The sequence below is a fragment of the Varanus komodoensis genome, unplaced genomic scaffold, assembly GCF_004798865.1.
Source record: "Varanus komodoensis strain SLA01 unplaced genomic scaffold, ASM479886v1 scaffold55, whole genome shotgun sequence".
Lineage (NCBI taxonomy): Eukaryota > Metazoa > Chordata > Lepidosauria > Squamata > Varanidae > Varanus > Varanus komodoensis.
The window spans coordinates 4,890,006-4,911,697 of record NW_025336157.1 but is presented as its reverse complement, the minus strand read 5'-3'; the positions used below and the strand labels follow the sequence as shown (position 1 = coordinate 4,911,697).

The 21,692-nt window shown below is 51.5% G+C and overlaps 1 protein-coding gene across 1 annotated transcript in view; it reads right to left on the bottom strand.

The window, feature by feature from the left end:
- Positions 1 to 21,692, bottom strand: part of KCNN3 (potassium calcium-activated channel subfamily N member 3) — a 60,732-nt gene that overhangs the window by 16,722 nt on the left and 22,318 nt on the right. The window contains exons 2-3 of the mRNA XM_044448491.1: positions 17,988 to 18,406; positions 8,316 to 8,457 (exon numbers count right to left, since the gene is read on the bottom strand). Of these exons, the coding sequence (XP_044304426.1) occupies positions 8,316 to 8,457; positions 17,988 to 18,406 (561 nt within the window). The remainder of the gene's footprint in view (positions 1 to 8,315; positions 8,458 to 17,987; positions 18,407 to 21,692) is intronic.

Here is a 21,692-nt window from a genome sequence, read left to right as displayed (position 1 = left end):
GCCAAAGGTAAAAGCAGAAAAACAGCAGGGTCAAAACCAGAAGGGACAAAGCCAAAATAGCAAATTTTTGCCCAGCATCCTTCCTGGCAGGAATGAAGTTTTGGAGACGAAATGTCAACTTTTTAGAATGGTGAAAAAACTTCACAGAAGCCAGGAAACCTTCAAACCTCCCAGGGTTGGGGGAAAAGGGCAGGGCTATTCCAGGAAGCCTTTTCCCCATCCATTTTATCTGCGGCAGGTTGTCTCAGCTTTCGTGGCTGTTATAATTCTTGTTGAATATTTTTGTCTCCTTTTAAAAACAATGTAATCTTGGTCTTGAGAGTGGAAGGATGGATATCAAGAATCCTAAATAAATCAACTAGTCCTGTGGATTTTCAAGGCAGCTTCGGGGACTTTCAGAGACTGCAAACAAATTGGGACATGCTGCAGGATAAGCCTGTTCGTACTCTCCTCTCTTGGCTCATCAGGAGGTGCTTGCCCAAAGAGTCCACGAAATACCAGCAGACACCACAGGCTGGAGAGTGAGCCTCGTGTGGGCCAGAATTTCCCCATCCCTGAACCGAACACAATGCAAACAAGCAGAAATGAGTCGCAGGCCTTTGCATCATCTCCCAAAACGTCCGACACTGATCTGAAGTCTCTCAGAAACATCTGCTTTCACTTAGCCATGGTTGGTTGTGTCATCCTGACTGGCAAACTGTGGTTGGTGTTAAAGAGGGGTGATGTCAAAGCCAGCTTGAAACTCCAGCTTCTGAAGCTAGGTTTTTAAAACTAATCATGGTTAAGATTTAGCAGAGGTTTCAGATCTGGTCAAAGAGGGGGCAAGCAGGAAGCACTTCAGTCCAGCTTTACTCTGACTCCTTCCTGCTTTTTCTTGTCACACTAAACTGTGGTTTGCTGCAGGTTCCCCCAGCCTGGTGAGTTCAGATGTTTTGGCTGACTCTGCAACACCCACCATCCCTGTCCATGGGAACCCACTGGTAACAAGCATGGAGCATTCATCCAGATGCATAGGCGATGCAGATTTTGACACCAATGAGGAAAAAAAAATATTTCACTGGCCCCATCACAATCCTCAAGGCCTCAAAGCGTTTCCACCTCTCTCAATGATGTGCATCTATTGCAGCAGCAGAACAACCGTTCTTAAACCTAATGTTATTTGACCTGAAACATTTTGACTCCACCTTCTACAAAATGACTTTCCAGGCAGTTCAAGCAAAATACATTTTTAACAATGCTAAGCTGCCATCCAAGCAATTAGAACAGCCATGCTTTCCCCTGCAGGGGAAGCAGATCTAATCACTGAGAGCCACTAAAAGACAATTTAAAAACCTTTCAAAACCCTGGAAAGGCAAGATAAATGCTTAACCTCGCACCTAAAAGACACCGAACGACTGGTGGCTGTTGGCAGGCAGGTGGGGGACCGTGGCAGCGTGTGCATGCTAGAGGGACCCCCCCCCCGCCTTGGTGGGCTGCTCCTGATCCCCCCGTTTTTCAATTCTATCCCCGTCCTCGCCCCATTGTACTCAACTGGCATTTTTCAGCCAATGAATATGTCCAGTGAGGACTGGGCGGGGGGGGGGCGGCTTGGGGGTCTTCCCTCTTTAGGCTGCATATCCCTCGAAATGTTTGTTGTGCTTCTGCAAAGCTTGGCAGTCCCCCTGAAGTCTGTTGCCACCATCCTTCTTGTGAACAGATGGTGTTGCTTTGGTCGCATAAATGAAGTGGCATTTACAGCTCGAACATCAGAAACAGAGGTAGCCGTCGAGCTGATCAACTGGCTGGAACTACGGCACGTCAGCGCCAGGGCCCAGAGGCTGCTGGGAGACCGTGTCCTGCAAGAGCAGGGGGTTGGCCCCGATGCCCCCCTTCGTCCCTTCCAACTCGGCTATTCCATGATTCTACGATTCTATTGTATGGGGCACAGACAGGCAAACCGGTGCCCTTGGGGTGCTTTGCATGGCGGCTCCCACAATCCTGGCTTCTGGCCATGCGTGCTGGGGCTTGTGGGGGGTGTAGTCCCAGCAGAGCTTAGCCACGAAGGCTGCCGTGACGAAGCTCTTGACAATCAAGTGGAAATGCACGAGTCCTGGATTCGTGGGCTCCTAAGAGCTCCTATGAAGAGACTCCGAACAGAAGGGAAGTTTCTAGGCAGCCCCCAAAAGACACTCCTTCGTGGTGTGATTTCGTTTTTGTGGAGGGGTGGAGGGAATGGGTGGTGGAGCAAAGAACAAGGAATGCTGTAAATCTAACACTACACTTGCCAGAGAGAACTGATCTCCATGGAGTCACTCAATAAGTGGTGTTTTTAACACTGCTGGCAGAGAAAAACGTCTGGGAGGAAAAACGTTTTCTTGCAGAAGGCAGAGAGAGAACCAAGGCCAAGATTCTGCTTTACAACAGGCAGTGTTGAACAAGAGGGATAAATGTTTGATTGGGGATGAGGGGCTGCAGAATACCTCAGTGGCAAGGTATTTGCTTGGCATACAGAAGGGCCAGATTCATTCCTCAATGTCTCCAGGAAGGACTGAGAAATAAACCATGTTGGTAAAAACAAAAGACCGGTGACAATATTGGCCCAGACTTTGGACCGGTGAGCTGAATCATACCTCCTTTCCCCGAAACCTTGGTGGTTTCCTGGCATTTGTGTGGTTTCCCACCCCTGTTCTAAATGCTCCTCCAAAGCTTATTTTCTGGCAAGGGGAGCTTCAAACAGAACGCGCTGCTTTTATTTAGAGACATTTTTAGTATCCCCCCCCCCCGCTTTTCTTGTTGGTGATCACCAGCATGCATCCCCCAGCTTCAAGAATTTATTTATTTTTCGATTTATATCCTGCCTTTTTCCTACAAAGGGCTCAGGGCAGCTTACCTCCTCCTCCTCCTCCATCTTATCCCCACAACAACAACCCTGTGAGGTAGGTGGGGCTGAGAGTGTGGGACTGGCCCAAAGTCACCCAGTGGGCTTCATGGCCAAGCGGGGACTTGAACCCAGATCGCCTGAGTGCCAGTCCCACGCTCTTAACCACGACGCCACACTGGCTCTCCTGCATGTATCCTGCCTGTGTCATACAAATTCAGGAAGCTTCCACTTCTGCAATGTACATAGCTCCTTGGAAATGTTTATTAGCCTTGCTCTTTCCCATTTCATTCTGTTTTTCCTCCTTGGGGTCAGGAGGAAACCAGCTCTGCGAAGACCTGTCATCACCCACCTCTTTTCACCAACCCATGGAAATTATATTAAGCTACATTTCTGGCTTCCAAGACTACACACAAGCATTGAAGTGAATCTTCTCTAGCATGAGGCCTAGAAACTTGATGTTTGTTTTAAAGATAAAAGCCCCCTCAAAAAGAGAGTGATGCATGTGTTTTCCTCCTGCACTCCTATGTAACTGCCACGCAAACACACAAGGGTCTAACTCTGTATTCACTGCCCCTGCTGGGAGGGTGCAAAGTTTTGGGATTCGGAGCAGGGCTGCAGGATTGGGGGAACAGTTTCCAAGAAAGAACCTCTGGCAAGACAATCTCCTCCCAGTTGCAAAGCTTCAGCAACGTTTGGAAAGAATGCTGGTTGCTACTGCTGCATATTTTCCCCTGGGGGCAACTCAATCAAGCCCATTCATTAAGCGAAAGATAAACAACCAAAGATGGAGGGTGGTGATGGGGGGGGGTGGAGGACAGATATTAATAGGGAAGCAGCCAGGATTAATGGAATCGGGAGTGGGGAGATGTTCCTGGCTCGTGGACTCCAGAGGACATCTGGAACAGCTCTGCAAAGACGTGAACCAGAGTCGAGGAGCTAAGAGGGAATGCAGAAACAGCCCAGATGGATCTGAACCAAAGATCCATCCGGCATCCTGTTTCCCACACAGCCCTGCCAGGCGCAGCTGCCGCAAAGGGTGTGAGGACAACAGCCCCTGCCCACAGCAGGCCATCTGCCTCCATAGCTGAGATTTAGGGGTAGACTGCCTCTGACCATTGAGGTTCCATTGACGTTTTAGCCTCAGATATCAAGGCCAAAAGCTAGGGCTGACTCTGGATTTGGGGGGACAGGCAAGATGCCCTCCAGGGCCCCTCCCTCAACAGATCGGCCTTCCAGCTCCCTTTGCCCCCAGCTGCGATGGCGCCTTGGCCTTGCTACCCCTTCTTGTGGGGGACGGGAGGGCGATTAACGGAGGGCATGGCATCTACTGCTCTTCCTTCTTGCCTCCTCCACTGTCTGGGTCAGAGTGAGAAGCAGGCACACAAGCAGGCTGCAATGAGGAAGCAGAGGAGGAAGTCCGGGGGTGTCTCATCAGTGGGCCCCTGTTGGCGTGTGGCCCTTGCCAGGACCCCCACAGACTTAGCCTCGGCTAGCAGCCGCTGACAGATCTCTTCTCCTTCACGTCTTCCTCCATTAGACCCATTTAGAGCCATCTGCCCAAGGGCAACCGCTGTATCTTGTGGCAATGAGTCCCACCCACTACTCAGCCTCCCTTGCCCCCCCCGTCCCCTCCCAACTTGGTACCTTCCCAATGTCTGGCACAACAACTTCACCACCCCTGTTCCCTGGCTGTGCTGGATAGGAATGAGGGGAGTTGTAATCCAACACACCTGGAATGCATGAGAGTGGAGAAGGGGCCCCAAGCCAGGTTTTAAGTTTATCGGGGAGTAAAGGTGCTTGAAAACTTTGGCTACATTCAGTTGCCTTTTTCCTTCACCTTTTCCGAGCTGACCATTTCCTTTCTTAAGATGGAGGAAGCAGAGCTGTGTATGATAAATCAAATGTGGTTGCATCATAGATTTATCCGTTAAAAAGAAGATGGTGGAAAAAAGAAAGTTTCTCTCTCTCTCTCCCTGACAGGTAAAAGTGAGCAAATCTACCCCTGAAGGCCGCTTACATAAAAAGCAATTTAAAGCAAGCAAACCAACAAAAAGACAATATCCTACTCCAGTAAAATACAGCCACTTATTCAAACAGCAGTTAAAAAATATCTCACAATCTGGCCCAACATTTATATGAAAATAATTAAACCACTGGGAAAAAAACAACAACTTCAGAGCTGGGAATAACAGGATACTTATGAAATCGGAAACGTTGCTGTTTCCGCTAAAAGCAACAAGTGTTTTTTCCAAGGCCTGTTTTAAAGGCCAGGAGGGATGGAGCCAACCACATGATCCTTGGGAGAATTCCCATAACCTGGGCCACCACCGAGAAGGCCCTGCCCTCTGCTTGTGGGGAGTTCGCACAGGCGTCTGGTTGCCTTCTGTGGAAAGCAAAATGCTGGATGGATGGATCTAAAACACAGGGCTTCGTGCAAACTTCAGATATGTAGCTGCACAGATGTGCCCACACGATCACTCATACGCAGAGCCAACTCAAATATTTCTCTCTGAACATGGAACAGTGCCTCGCATACGTTATTTCAAAAAACTCAATGCACTTGCAGCGCTGGCGGTCAAATACAGAGCAACCACTTTTCCGGTATGGAGCTGCACAGCTTGTCTGACCTTCCGAGCAGGTTCACTTAGTACAATTGGCAGTTGCTGAACCCTCTCACGGGATTTCCAGCATCACCCATTCGGTTTTTAGAAGCCACAAGAAACAATGGTCTGTTCCATGGTCTCCACACTTCACCACGGATCCCCTAATTTATTCATTTATTTAAAGTTTTTATATGTCATCCAAAACCTGAAGTTCTGGATGGCTTGCCAAAAAAACAAACGAAAACAAAACCCATACCAACAAACAACACACTGCATCCAACCATCAATGATAAAATCAAAGATAAAACCAATTAAATGTTAAAATGTTGGGGAAACAAAAGGGGTTTTGCCTGATGCTGAAAAGAATAAAGTGACGGTGCCTGGTGGACCTCCCTGGGGAGCATGTTCCAAAGTCGGGGTGCCAGCACCGAAAAGGCCCTTCTCCAGGTACCACCCTCCTAATTTCCTTCAAAGAGGGCTCACGGAGAAGGACCTCTGCCTCAGATTTCAAGGGGCGGGCAGGCACCTGGGGAAGAAGGTGGTCCTTCAGGTATCCAAGACCCAAGCCACCTAGGGCATTATAGGTCATTACCTGCACCTTAAATTGGGCCCGGACTCAATTGGCAGCCAGTGCAGACGATATAGGACCGGCGCGATATGGGAGTATCTGCCGGTCCCCGTTAACAACCTGGCAGCTCTCATCGTCTGAACTCAGCATCTTGGTTTCCACGGTCCTGGTGTGTAGCTACCGCGGAGTTCCTTGGGAACAGCACACACCGTTCCAACGTGGGACCACTGTTTGTTGTGACAGGTGAACCCAGGCAGTGGTTCAGGGAACAATTGAGCGCTTTTCCATGGAAGCCCTGGATTGACATCACGCACAAGCAAAGCCAGTGTGGAGGCATGTTATTCCTCGAGAATGGAATATGTAAACATGGGAAGCTGCCCGGCCTGGTTCAGTGCTCAACCATCACTCCTGTGCAGAGGTGCGGAACTTGGGGCCTTCTTCATGCCCAGTCGGGACTCTGTCCCCCAAGTCTGTGCCAACTCTCTCCGCCATGGACTCCCACAGGGGCATCGCACCATATGCCTGACTCTCCGTGCATATGTTTATACCCTGGCGCCTCAGAAAGGGAAACGCACAATTTGCATGAGTCACTTCTGCCTTATCCCATGCGCAAGAGGCAGCACATGTGCAAGTATGCACAGTCTCACATACCTCCGCATGTGAAAGGCATCACTGTATGTTAGCCCACAAGTGGCCTAAGCGTGGCGCTTTCCTGAAAAAGCTCGCGCTAAAGCGATGGCCCTTGCGTGTCGCACCATGATCCGAAAGAAATCTCATTTCGCTCGTCGGCTTATGCCCACACGCCTATCCATGAAGGCAATTGCTGGGGGTTGGTCTATAAATAGTGTTGATTTGGGGCTGCAAATCCTATAAAATCGAGTGCCAGTGGGACTCGTTCCCAGGTTCACGCGAATAGGTTGAATACACTTTGGCATCATGGCGAGTCGAGGGATGTGAGGGCATGGGAAAGGAGGGGATGCCACGAACAGCCACTTCGGGTATCCAAGGGCAGACCTGATGGCGCCTTATTTTAAAATTATTTTCAAAAAACGCCAACAGGCTCCCCTTCCTGACTTGCACGTTTGTGCGCACACACACAAACACACACACACCTGCCGCCTCATAGCCACCCTTAGCCATTTCGTTGGAAGTGCAGGCCTGTGACCTTCGTGGTCACCATAGCAACTGAACGGGCGAGGCCTGCCATTCTCAGATGTAATTACTGCCTTTGCTATAATTACTAGGAAAACGAGGAAGGGCACAGGTGTGGGGTGACTGGGAGAGGAGCACGGAAAGCATTTTTAGGAAGGAAGGAAGGATTATTGCCTAGATCAAGCCTTTAGTCTGTAACAGCACAGGGCAAAGTATTTGTAAGGATGCTTAGATAAAAAGATGGAAGGCACAATCCCATGGTGGTTTGGAATGGAAACAAAATCCGACAACTCCCAGCATTCCCCAGCCAACTGGCTGGGGAATGCTGGGAGTTGTCAGATTTTTTTTCAAAACTAGCATAGGATTTTGCCCTAAAACAACCCGATGGAGAGAGTCAAGACTACTGATACATGTGAACTACACTAAGTAAACGGAGGCTTTGTCTAGGCTTGCGGGGACAGAAAGATGGAAGCAAAGCGGAGGCATTTCTTCCGTGCTTGCTGGAGGTATCTGGCCAGCCACAGCAGGAATCCAGTTACCAAGTGGGATGGACTAGTGGCCAGATCCAGCAGGCTGTGGACTAGCGACAGCCTTTAGGAAGCAATGGAGCCTCCATGGGAAGAAGCAGTCTACCTCAGAATACTAGATGCTGGAAATGACCTTCCTGGGAGGGCCATGGGCATTATGCCGGAGCGGCGTGGTGGCGAGAGGGCTGGAGGAAAGACCTGCATGACTAAAGACCGGGTTCGAGTCTCCACTCAGCCATAAACCTCACCAGGTGACTTTGGACCAGTCTGCCCAACTTCCCCTACAGAGTTGTTGCCATGAGGATAAAATGGCGCTACGCGAGCTGCCTTGCATCCGTCACAAAAACAGAGGCTGGGCATAAATGCTTTGTAATCACAATCCACACAATCGAGACCGCCTGAAGCAGAGCCTTCCCCAGCCCAGTGCTTTCCCATTGGACCAGGCCACATGTCCCATCTTCCCCAACCAGCAGGTAGAATGAATGACCCTTTCTCCAACAGGCCTCCTTCGTATCCGCCCCAGAATTTGGGGGTATATGATGGGGGCCGGGATCCCCCAGAAGAGGAGGAGCTCAGGGCCACCCCTCCCAGGGGTCGCCTCTTACCATAATGCCCGTGAGCAGACAAACGCCCTTGCCACAGTACGTGTGGGGGACCATGTCGCCGTAGCCGATCGACAGGAAGGTGATGGAAATCAGCCACATGGCACCCAGGAAGTTGCTCGTAACATCTTGCTGGTCGTGGTACCTAAAGAGGGAGGAGAGACACCCGTCAGGCGCGGCCCCAGAGGCGTAGAAACAGCCCCACAGGGCTCCCCAACAAAACCCAGCTTGTTCGGTCTAGGTCGGGGGCGGGCAGACGACAGAAAGAATATAAAGAGCCGAAGCCAGTGTTGCCTAGTGGTTAGAGCACTGGTCTGGGACTAGGGAGAGTGGGGTTCTTGCCTCTGCACAGCCACGAAGCTCACTGGGTGACTTGGGCCCGTCACTGACTCTAAGCCTAGCCTACCTCACAGGGTTGTTGAGAGCATGCCATTTAGAGGAGGAGGGCTATACAAGCCAACGTGGCCTCTTTGCAAGGGGGATATAAAAATGATGAATAAAAAATGATGATAAAAAAAGGATATAAAAATGATGAATCAATAGTTTTCCTTGTAGGACATCGGGGGCTTCTGAATCCCAGCTGTGTAACAATCATACATGAAATCACCATTTCAACAAAGAAAAGCATTCTTTGCTGGGGCTGGTGTTGTGCTATTCACATACCTGGCTGCTCCAGTGATCCCCACCTGCAAAATGCGAGCAACAGTTGTTCCGTTGTGACTCAGACACAAACTTGCACTCACGTGTGCAAGCTGATCCCAGCATACAGCTCACGGGATACAGCGGGTGGCTGGGTTCAACCCCCAAGGCACCCTTCCACACCCAGATCTGACCTTGAGATTTCAGTCGAGAAAATACGTAGACCTCGCTTGTGTGAGGTCTGTCCACCCCTGGGCTAAGGGTGTGTGGAATAATTAGATGGCAATCGTGAGTCCATGCCTCTTTAAGGGAGCAGCATGTACCTCTGAGCATGTATAGAGTTATTTTCATTGCCACCCTCATTTCCCTTGCCTCAAGGGACTTTCTCTTTGTTGGCTACCTAAGATCCTTCCAGCTAGAGATGTGGTGGACTAAACCTAGAGCGTCCTGGGAAACAGCCCTCTGTGCTATCTCAGAGCCGCCCGTCCTTTCTGAAATAGGAAAGGAATTAAACAGTCGGTTCTTCCAACACGGGGCTGGGCAGCCTGAGAACCTCGGCCTAACTTCGAAAGCTCTCCACCAGCAATCAGGCGAGGGTGCTGGAAACTGCATCATCTCTTTGTCCCAGCCTCCCACTGGGCCTAGGCAGGAGGGAAAGAACGCTCCACGGCAGCCAACAGATTTCTAGATTTATATTACACCAGCCTTGCAACTGTGTTTATTTTATGGGTTTCTAGTGAAGATATGGCAAATGTCGCTTTCTTTGCAAATGTAACTCGCAGGCTTCAGCCCAGAATTAAGCCCCCTCGGTTTCTGGCTGTGCCGGAAGCAAAATCCGGTTCCCGATTGTCCCAGGCACCAGTCGGGGTGAGCAACTTGCAGCTCCGGGTCCAAATTACATCCTCCTTCATTTGGCCCTTCAGCAGGTGGAGCAGAGGTGAGAGGGGCAGGTGCGTGGAAGGACTGGCCCTCGGGAGAGCCTCAGCCTAGCTGGCATTGCAGTGCAGGGCGGCGAGACTTGCAAAAGGCCTGGGAGGGGGTAGGTGAGGACCAGCACCCCCTCCAGCAGGGTCTGACAAGTGCTGAGGGGCTGCAAGGCAGGCAGAATTGCTGCCCTTGCTCCGAACACGCGTGTGAACGGCATGGATCAGGCAGCAGAGCAGGGCCAGGAACCGGAATGAATGGCTTCCGTCTGCTGGAACGGTCATTTTCTCCGGCATTATGTGGCGGTGCCCTTTTGGAGAAATGCATGCAGCAGGTTCAAATCCTCGCAAGCTGGGATTAGAATATAAAATGGCAGGAGAGGCCGTTTGGCCGATAAAGAAAAGGCTCTAAGCTCCTACAGCCTGGCATCCTCCACGTACAACTCCCATCATCCCTGGCTCAATGATGCGTCCTCTACTCCAGTACATTTGGAGGGCATCAGGTACAGGTTGGCTGGCTTGAACTCTGCTGCTTAATGCACAACCCGCAATTAGTTCTCCCAAGAGGTCCCTATAGCATCGCAGGAGGAGTAGAAGACCTTTGTTTTCATTGCAAACACACACTGTGCAAAGTTCCTAGTCCCTGTTACTACAGAGAGGGTTTGGAGAGGAACTTCCGGTGACCTGCATTCATGGAAATGACACGCAAAACCAGAATTGTGAGAAGTGGGGGAAGTAAAATATTTCAGAACAGACTCTGCAAAAGACAGACACAAATAGGCTTCATTTGCATGAAGGTTACATAATTAGTGGGTGGTTTCATTGCAGAATTTGGATGACCTGGATATTCTGTTTCTAAAAGTTTTATGATCGAGTCCACAGAGCCCAGGGGATAAATGACCCCACTCAGAGGGCCCCATGGAAAAAAAAAATACTTGTAACTTTAATTGCTGCTTCCCGTACCTGCTTCTTCCAGGCCTTTTGGGTGACAAATTCCCAGAATACCTGGCCACGCATGTTGGCTGGGGCTGATGGGAGCTGAAGGACAGAAACTCTGGAGGGTCCCAAGCTGGGTTCAGCTGCATTTGAACTAACAGGGACCAGGAAACCATGCCACACACGACAGATCGCCCAGCCCCAGTGGATCCCAGTCAAGCTGGTGTCCACTCAGAGGCTGGGTGGATCAATGGTCCAGCATCAAGTCTATAACTCCCACGGAAGCAAGGAAGACCAGGCCTCACGGCCAAATCCAGCCCACAAAAAACACTTCCCCTGGTCCCACCCCTCCTAAGCCTTTGTTACTGGGGGCAAAGGCTTTAAAGCCCCACCCCTCTCCCAGTCAGCCCCTCCACCCCACAACATGGCCCCCAGATGCATCTCCAAACTAAAATGTGGCCCTCGGGCCGAAAACATTCTGCATCCCTGCCCTACTGCAATTTGTTGGGGATGAGCACACACAGACAAAACTCTTTCTCTGGCTCACGCAAACATCTGGAGACCGATTACTTCCCCGCTGCAGGGGCAGAAATGTGCAGGTACACCTTATTCAGACTGGCCCAGGCTACCAGGAGCCAGAGGTGCGACACACTGCGCTAGCTGGTGCCTTATTAAAACAGGACCCACGGAGAGAAGGAAAGCACCGCCGTTAGTGGCTGGCTTCCACCACTGCACGTCCCAAGGAATATCTTCCTTCCAGCATCTCAAGGAGCCAAGGTTCAATCCGGATGCCAGGAAGGACTTCCTGACTATTAGGACCCCCAGGGTATGGAATGGGCTTCCTCAGGAGGTGGTTGAGGGCCTGTCGGTGAGGGTGTTTAAGGACAGGCAGGACATGCACATGGTGGGCATGTCGTGAGTGGAGCTGGCTGGAGCCAGGGGTCAGACTAGATGGCCCGGGAGACCCCTTCTGACTCACTCTGCTTCTCTGTTTCTGTCTCCACTGGATCTGTTAGAAAGGCAAAAGGCAGATGGTTTCCTTCAGCTGTTTCTTCCTGATCCATTCATCCAAGTTTCCTAACTCATGGCTTTCTGAGTTAGACGGGGACAAGGAAAGAGCAGTGGTGTTGCAACACGATCTTTTCATATTTCTTGGTTATGTCAAAAATTGAGAGTGGGAACCCCTCTGCGCATGCAATCTAATTCCTCATGTCTCCAGGATGTGGAGAAGTTAATGAAATACTGGAGCATAAAAGTGAAATGTGACTAGGGTACGTGCGCCTTAGAAGGCTCAGCTTGAAACATGGCCTTCCCAGAATTCTAAATCCCATCATTTGCAGGTAGCAGCAAAGCCATGGTCCTTTCACTCATCCTCCTTTACTGTGCCAAAGCCTGACCCCTGAATACAACATACTGAGCACCAGGATGGGAGTCCTTGCACAACAAAGATCTGGGCTTGGTCCTTGTTTTACATTTTTGATGTCAGTTTCTGGAGAATGCAGGGCTCTTCTTACAACAAGCAAGGTTTGGGGTGACACAGAACTCTGCAGCAGGACAAAGGAACTCAGAAGACCTCTTAGTAGCTTCTCTGGGGTGCCGGTCTTCAACTGGTGGACTGGGACCTCAGGACTGAGTCATGGCCCAGCACAAGGGAGGCTCCTCCACTTTCATGTTAGCAGCAGAAAAATAAGGAGCAGAAAAATTGCCCAGCCCTGGGCAAAGAGAGAGTGATCCTCTGGAGCTGGCAGGTGGGAACCTCACTGTGGAGAACTGAGGGCTCAGTAGGTGGCGCCCTTGAGTTGAGTCCCAAACAGAGCTCCGTTTAAGTAATTAATTAATTAAACAACACCCTCATCCCTTCAGCCAAGAGTATCTGAAAAACAGGAGGAAAGGGGGCTATGCCCTGAAAGCCAGGCAGGGCAGGGCCCACTTCTATGTCCCATAACTGCATTTCAGGGGTTTCCTCTGAAAGGAGAGGCGCCGGGTTCAAGACTGCTAGGAGGCTCATTGTGCAAGATGGGTGCAAAGCCTCTTTCGGCGCACCGAACCCCTTTGCAGAGAATCTCTGGGGGCCACACGCGAGTGTGTGTGGGAAATAGGAATGCAAACGTGGGTGGTGCCAGAGGCAAAGGAGACCTGCGCACGTTGACGGGAAGCTCTCAGGGACACCGATGAAGTCTTAGCAGATGCATTTTTCAGAAAAGGGAGAACAGCTCACAAAACCAGGAGACCAGTGAATGATGAGGAGAAAGGGGAAAGGGACGGGGCTTCGTGAAGGAGGCCTGGCCATCACAGCAGGCCGGACCTCCTAGGCAGCCCTCAGGCAGGGGGCACGTGGCACCCGGCGATGGAGACGCGAATTCAGACTGACTCAGACTCGTCTCCTTCTCCACCAACACGTCTTTCCTCCGACCCTCCAACTCTCATCCTTGGCTCCATTCCTGCTATGCAGCAAAAGCCGTTCGCCCGAGCAGGTGGGAGCTCCCGTCTCCAGTTCCACACTTACCGGGGAGTCCCGCCTACATCCCACATGCGGCTGCCTCCCCGTGCAGCCTGATCTCCTTAGCACATCCCCGGTAAGAGGCTGCTGTGTGGACTCCGTGGCTGCCATGTCTGGGGAGCCAAAATAACAGTGCGATGATTTCAGCAACTCCCCGTTTGCTGAGGAATGCTCTTGCTCTGGGGAGGGGTATTTGCAGAAGAGAAGAGGTGCAGCACCCCAAGCCCTGCCTCTTTACTTCCCCGCCGGGTTGCAAATTTGGAAAGGACACCAGATGCGGGGCAGACAGGGTGGAAGCATCGCAGTCAAGATCTGAAACTCTCCCCCCTCGCCCAATAAATGCCTGCCCCCACCCACCCAGTATCGGGAAGCGACATGAACAGAAACCATTTGCCGAGGACGGCAGGCAGCCAGGCCGAGGGATCAAGCAGCTCACGGAAAGCAGCAGGACTTTGTTACAGCGAGAGATGGCTGGCCTCCACCCAGACTGCCCCCGAAGCCAAGAGGATGGAAAGGAGACGGGGCCGCTCGTGCCAAATGCAGATTTTTCTCCCTGGGGACAATCACCCCAGTCTGTTTCGTGCTGTCGCGTGCTTTGTGGAGGAGGAAGCAGGTACGGGGGGAACCAGCAAAGAGAAAAACAGGGTGACTGCCCGAGATGGATGGATTCCCTAAGCACGCCTCAGCACAAAGCTCCTGTTTACTCCCTTCCAAGAAAAAAAGAGCCGAGGACAGATCCTTTTTCTTGCACTGGGTTTCGATAAGGAACAGCAGAGTGCCTGCCTTGTACCCCAAAAATCTCAGGTTCAATTTCTGGGCTCTCCACTGAAATGTTTCAGGAAGAGGGGATGGGAAAAGGTCTGGAGAGCTGGTGCCACCAGAGCAGACCGGAACTCTTCAACCCTTTTAGCCCGAGGGCCGAAATCTCCTGAAGAGAAACTCTCGGGGGCTGCGTCCAGGCGGTGGATGGGGCAAAAGGGCCAAAATGGCACCCTATTTTAGCTACTGACTAAGGCTCGCAAGAGACCTCTGAGTCTTCTGGTGGCAGGGAAGCAGGCAAAGGAGCAGGGCTGTGGGGAGTTCCAGAGATCCATATTGGGACCTTCGAGGGCTGCATCCATCCAGCCTGGCTCTGGGGTTCTGCACCCCAGTTGAAGGCCGTTACAGACAAGACAAGCTAATTTGAGGCTAGTCCTCCCAAAACGTTGTGCTGCATACCTCTGGTGGGGGCAGAAAATTAGACAGATGGATAGAACCCCAGTGCACCACTTAGAAAGATTTTTGGTGGGCTAGTTGGCAAGACCTTAGTCCACTGAAAGCCTAGGCTGACATTCCCAGGGTACGGATGACTCAAATGAAATGCGGCCCAACTGGTGAAACTTCCAGGGGCACAGCCTGCGGTAGATGGCATCAATCCTGTGGGGGCCAGAGGAATGGCGGGGCGGGGCAAGCGTTCCCATGGGGCACTAGCCATACCCAGGTGCGGAGTCAGATCTGAGTGATGGAGACCGACTTGGTGAGATTCTGGAGCAGGGTCTGCCACGAGGTCTTGGGATGCAAGAAGGGATTAGCTCAAGGGCAGACGCCTCGCCCTGCCAGGCAGATCCTGGGAATGGTGGACGCAGAGCCAGTGGGAGGGGATGAGGTGCCCCCAGGTGCAGACCAGCCCCCTCCCTCTAAGCTGAACCCCACGGCAAGGTGCCAGCAGAGGCGAGAGGCCCAATCAGGTGACTGGCCTGCAGAAAGGAGGCGGGCCAGCCTCAGGTGCCTTCATAAGGAGAGTTCTTGGAAGTAATCACTAGATTGGGTTCAAGAAACCACTCTGTGCATGCTCAGAGATCCAATGACAAGGAAAATGGAGTGTGGCTAGCGTTTGTTCAAAGGAGGAACCTCGGCTCACAACACCACCACCACCATCCTGCTGAAGGAGGAAAAAAGAAAAGACTGCGCATCAGCCCGAACCATTTTTGTAAGCATGGATGCCAAGGAAAAGTCACCGCAAGCGGGCATCCCTGGGGGAAAAAAAGAGGATTGACTAAGCTTTGCCCACCCAAACGCCCACTGCCTAATTACAGCTTGGCAAGTGCTGAAAAGGAGGTTGGTAACCCGCGTTGCTGCCAGGCTGGGAGGTGGACGGGAAGAGAAGAATTAAGTCTGTGCCAACCACTGGTGTGCAGGGGGAAGCCTGGAGAGCCGCCAGGGGGGTGTCGGGAGGAGCACTGGGTGGCCAAGACAGCTCCGCTCGGCACGCTCCTTCCCCGCCTCCTTCCACTCTGAGTAATTCCAGTGCTCACGGGGTTCCGGCGTGAAAGAGTCCTCTTCCCACTCTGCTCACCTCCTGCACGGCTCGTGCAGAACACGAGGGATCTGCGAAGGGGGCAGAGCCAACGTGACTTGATTGCGCAAGTGTGGTGCCGTGCTCGTTAGGGCCGCGACTGCGGTTTCAGGGAGGGGGGAGAGGAGGGGGAGTTATACCAGGGGGCAGCTGAGGGGCCAAGCCAACCCTCAGAGGTCCTCGCTCGGCCTTCTCGGGCTCCGTCCCTTGCTCCGAGCCACGTTCCCCCCGTCACGAGTCGCTTGGCACTTTCCTGGGCTTGGTGCGTTTTCCTCTCTTCCTAAACGCTTCTCCAAAGGATTAGTTACTCAGAAATGCTTTAAGCTAACGTGTGTGGGTGTTTTCGGCAGAAACGCGGCTGCTCCCTCACCTCTTGGCTCCTACTCTGCCTGTGCTGGGATCTGACACCTCCAAGATGGAAGTTGGGCTGGAAGAGAGTCTGTACCCCGGAGTTAAGTCCTCCCTCTGGTTCACCTCTCCATCCCCTACCTGGGACTAGAAGTAATAAGGTGTTTTTAAATGCCCTGCTTATGAATGCAAGCTGAGTTGTGTTACCCATTCTTTCCAGCTGGTCCTATGAAGACGTGTGAGAAAGATTTGGCATGAGGCAAAATCATTCTGCAGCTCTGAGCAATCAAATTTTACTTTTTTGTACCCTCCCCTAATCTGCAGCAAAAAGCCATTTCCCTTCCATTTCCACGCTCGGCCCTCACCTTGCCCTCTGGAGCGACAAAGAGCTGACTTTTTCCATCTCCTACAGGGCAACCTTTCAGGTACTTGAAGGCTGCCTCCATCTCGGTCCTGGTTCTCTTGAGCAGGGCCACAGGGGTCTTTCCCTGTTCCCGCCTTTTGAACTGGAGAAACTGGGAATCAAACCTGGGACTTGTGAGGCATCGCTCCAATGCAATATTTGGGAATGAACCAGAGAATTCAGCCTAAGGCAGATCATTGGTCCATCCGGGAGCCAATCCAGAGGGTTGCAAAAAGAGAGAATGAGGAACGGGAACACTCTGGGAGGCATTAAAATGATGCCAAGCTCAGGCCCACAGGATAGAAATCTACATGTGCTGATAGATATCTGCATATACAACATTTAGAAATAATTACTTGGATGTATTTAAATTTTAATGCCAGCTCATTAATTTCTCATGCAAATCATCTCAGATAAAATAAACATTTCAGTTCATTTGAAGCCTGACTGAAGTCATTTCGAAAGCAAGGGGAACACGGCGGCATTCCCCCTTGAAAGTGGTCCCTGCATGGCAATTAACCTGAGGCGGTGGGGGGGGGGGACCATCATGGCACCAATGCAAACAAGAGATCTGTAGAATAAATCCAGACTTAGCAATACTTCTTGAAGCACAGCCTTGCTGAGAAACGGCTTGTTTTCCCCTCTGCCCTCCCCATCGCTTCTTCTTCCCGTGTCGTGTCATTTTAGACTGCAAGCCTGATTTACTGATCGCATGTAATCTGCCCTGAGAGCCATTTTGGCGGAGGAGGAGGATCAAAATACTTTACCTAAATAAACATAAATAAAAATCCACTGCAGGATTGTTTAACCATCTCTGGTTTTTCAAGGTCTCAATCCAAGAGATGCTCTCCTAGTGAGAAGCCACTCTTTTAACTGGGAGATGCAGTTTCACACAAGCACAGTTGATGGCCAGAGTCCTGTACATTTTCTAGGAGTATGGAAGCAGAAAAGCAGAAAACGGAATGTGGCAATTTCGGTGCAGAATTCACTTTAAAGCAGAAAACATGTGCTAATGGCAGCAAAGGAAACATTGGCAAAAAACTGACAATCAGCTTAGGGTACCCATCAATCAGTGGGAAAAGAAGCTGTGGACTACGGCACTTATGACTAAAGTTAGTGACTGGGTAACATCGAATATCCTCAATACGAGATTAAACGTTAGATTATGAAGAACATACATGGCAAACCTGCTTAATAACTGTTTACAGACTGAATTCGAATCATTAGCCTGGTGGGAAATTTATTTTTAAAATAGTCAGTTTTAAAAGACACTCTAGCCCTCAGGAAGGTTGTTAATATCTGCTTGAAAGAATGTATAGGAAGGTGTGGGCAGAGCAGCAGGGTCCTCTCCCAGAATCCATGATGCAAATAAAACATGGCAGAATAAGTTCTCCAAGGCAAAAGGAGCTACTCTCTTTTAAAAATCTGCCCAAGTCTCGTCATCTGCAGGCTTCTGGTTGCTTAGCCCCGGCGCGCAGCCCCGCCAAGACCCCCCCCCCCCCCCCCCCCCCCCCCCCCCGCGCCCCCCCCCGCCAAGCCCCCCCCCCCGCCCACCCCATCCTCCCCGAGGCGCATCCGTGCGCAAGCTCACCTCTCACACACACGCACCGTCCAGGCGGCGATGATCCACAGCGAGATGCTGAACACCAGCAGCACCGTCCCGGGGCAGATGGTCATGAGCGTCTTCATGACGAAGCGCGTGTTGAAGTTGATCTTGTTGAGGGCGCCGATGCTGCGCGACGAGGCGTCCGTGAAGAGCTTGCTGTGCAACAGCATCACCCGGGCGATCAGGTAGAGGCGCAGGAACATGGGGATGGAGAGGATGATGTCCACGTCTGCCTCGGCCCGCGAAGGCGCGTACGAGAAGGCCAGCCGGGCGGTCCAAAAGAACTTGTACTCCCCGGGGATGGGGTGGATGGCACAAACCAGCATCTCCAAGCAGATGTAGAGGATGCGCTCGTAGGTCATGGCGATCCGCCAGTCATCGGCGCCGTTGTCAATCACGAAAAGCTGGGAGGATGCAGAAGGGGCCGGGGAGAAACACCCGACAGAGTTAGAGGGCTAGCCGTCCCTTCTAAACCACATTCACATTTCATTTGACACAGTAAAAGGTAAGTCAGTTTGTTTGTCTGAGGAAATGGCGACCGATGGTCTCTTGTTCAGGGGGCCAGCCGGCCATAACCTGTCCTGGGACACTCTCTATTCTATTCTATTCTATTCTATTCTATTCTATTCTATTCTATTCTATTCTCCAGCTGTTCATTTTCTCTCCCCCAGTGAAGGAGAAACAAATGTGGGGTCTAGAGGCCAAAATCAGCCCACCTGGGATCCCAGTTCAGGGTTTCCCCATATGGCCATGCCCCGTTCTCTGCCTCCACCCTCCTCCTGGCCAGCTGCACACAGCACGATGGTTTTCCAGCTTGTGTGCTGTTTTTTGCCCTGTGCTAAGGGACTGAAATGCACTTGCTTAGGCAGAGCTACCAGCAGTAAGAGCTTCAGATCAGAACTGGCTGGTATGCAGGGAGTTGGATGAAAAACGTTTTGCCACAGAACAGAGGTGGGAAAGGGAGGGAGGGTGTAGTAATCATGTGCCATCGAGGGGGACAACAGGGGGACAACAGGTCCCTGCCCCCAGGGGCTTACAATCTATGAGTTCGACACAGGAGGAAACAGAGGGGAAAGAAGGGAAGAGAGCTTGCAGGGAAAATACACAGTTTTTTTGGCAGCATGTGTATGGCTTATGAAAAGCAAGTTGTGGTCATATTGGCAGCTGGAAAGATGGTCTAACGTCCCGTCAGCAGGCCCCAGCTGGGATGCGGGTGCTCGGTGTGTACCCAACCATGCCGGCTTTGCATCTGGGGGAGCAGTGGGCTGGGAAGGAGTTAACAGAGCTGCTTTCATGTTTTTATGTGAATGCCTTCCTGGGATGGACACAAAAGCTGCCTATCAGAACCTGAGGCGAACCAGCATCCAAATGCACGGCCTGAGCCTGAGCCTAGCTAAGCGGATGACTTGTCCTCCAAGCATGTACAGAAGCCCTTTTCCTTCCAACCTGCCAGGACTGGATGCGAGGCATCCAAACGGCAGGGCATGGAAAATCCGTGGGAGGTCCAAGCCCACATAGCTCACAAAAGCACAACCAGGCCTGATCAGCGCGGCCGAAAGACCTTCTCACCTGCTGCCCACCAGGGCGGGCAGAGATGGCACTTACGCTTCAAAGCCAAGCCTGCCTCCTGTTGCCCCAGCAACCTGGCAGGTTTGCCCTGGGAGAGGAGGCAGGAAAAGACCTGAGGAAGTGGGGAAGGTGGAACACGGGAGGCCAACTGGCACTGAGAAAGCATCTCTCTTCCAAGGAGCTGGCATATTCCCCTCCCTGTTGCCACCAAGCAATGCCACGAGCTTTGCTCCAGGCAGAACCCAAGCCCGGGGGAATTTACACAAGGCCATCTGCTCAAATACAGAGGGGTCTCTGCCTGCAAGCTGCTTCCAGAATAAAAGAAAACACTGCATGGGGTGGGGAAAGAGAAACAACCGAGGAGGGTGGGGAGAAGTGACCGGAACTGGGCAGGAAGGAGAGAGTGTTAAAAAGCGGGCCACCTTCTAATCTGGACCATGATTTGGAAGGCTTCTGCCTGCCCCGCTACCCCAGGAATTCTGGGAAAAGGAAATGCTGGGGCTGCAGGCAGGATAGTGGAGGAGACGGCTGGAAACTGCTCTGCCCCACTGGGATTGACAGACCGAATGGGGCAAATGTGGAAGGAAAAGGAGATACAGATTTAATGAGTGCCTGCTTCAGCTCTCGGAGGTTTTCCTGAGCTGGGTTGGAAACACTTCCACACACCTAATTTCCGAGAAAAGATGCAAAGACAGTTGAAGGGGTATAATATAAGCATATTCATTAAAATTATGAGCATATATATTTTTCCACCCATTATCCACCCTTCTTTCCAAAGGTGTGGAAAGGACCATGCACAGTTCTTCCCCACTTTCCTCACAACAACCCTGCAAAGGAGGCCAGACCAGGAGGAACTGACAGGCTTCAAGTCACCTAGCCTAGCCTCACAGCTAGGTAAGGACTTGTACCAAAACCTCCTCAGTTCTAGCCCAATCCTCTAACCACTAGGCCATACAGCTTTCAATCAAACAGGTAAGAGCTTAAGTTTCCAGAAGGAACCGTGCTAGAATTCCTTGCGAGCGTCAATTAAAACACACCTCTTGCCTGATAAGCACTTCCGCTAGACTTGATCCCAAAAGCCTCTTCTCTGTCTTTCCTTTTTACAAAATCAATCACCAGAAATCCCACCAGCAAAAGGTCCTGAAGGGAAGTGAATCTGGGAACAGTACACCTTTGGTCCATCTGGTCTCTTCCTTTCCCCCCCTTTTAAACCAAGCATCTAAATCTCGCAACTGTTACGGAAAAGTCAGCAGTGAGGCCTTGGCCTGGAGAATAAGGGTTGGGGCAAGAGGGACAAAGGCCAGCCTATTTCAGGTCTGACAGCCAGTATGTGAAGTCTTCGGAGGGCCAAGTCAACATCTTAGGCTGGCAGAGAGAGGATGCTAAAACCGTACCATCGGCGGGCTGGGGAATGTGGAAGCGGCAAGGTCCCCTGAGGAGCCACCAGAGGGCTGCATCGGGCCCACGGGCCTCCAGTTCAACACCCTGGTTTTAGGGTTGGGAATACGCCGCAACACTGCACTGCAGATCCTACTTGCTTTTCCCTTCAGTGATGAAATCAGAGCCTCCAAAAGAAAAACAGGCTGAAAGCAGGGGTGGGCAATCTGCAGCCCTTGGACTCTTTCAATCCATTCAGACCTCTGGTGAGAACAGGCCCTGCGCTCCCGGGCAGGCAGCCCCAAGACCAGCCCAGTGTGGGAAAACAGGATGTCAAACTAGACAAAGCACTGGTTTGTTCCAAGTGGGCGGTTATGTTCCTCTGTCCCCTTTTGGGCTGTGGTTCAGGCCAGCCACGGTGCAATCAGCCACTGTGCACATGTATCTCTCTCTGTCTTTCTCTCTCGGACACACCAGCGCACATATCTCTCTCTCAGAGAGAGGCAGGTGGGACAGGAGGGCCATTTTCCTCTTCCCTCCTCTGCCCTTCTTCCTTGTGTGTCGTATTTTGGGATCATAAGCCCACAAGCAGGGCTTGTTGGGTTGATGGCATGTAAGCTGCTCTGCTACCCTGGGGCTGAGCAGTGGAATAAAAATACCTCGAATAAATGAATTTTTAGTAATAAATAAAAGCACAAACTAATAAAGATAGAAAAGAGCATTTTCTGTGGGGACTGTAGCACT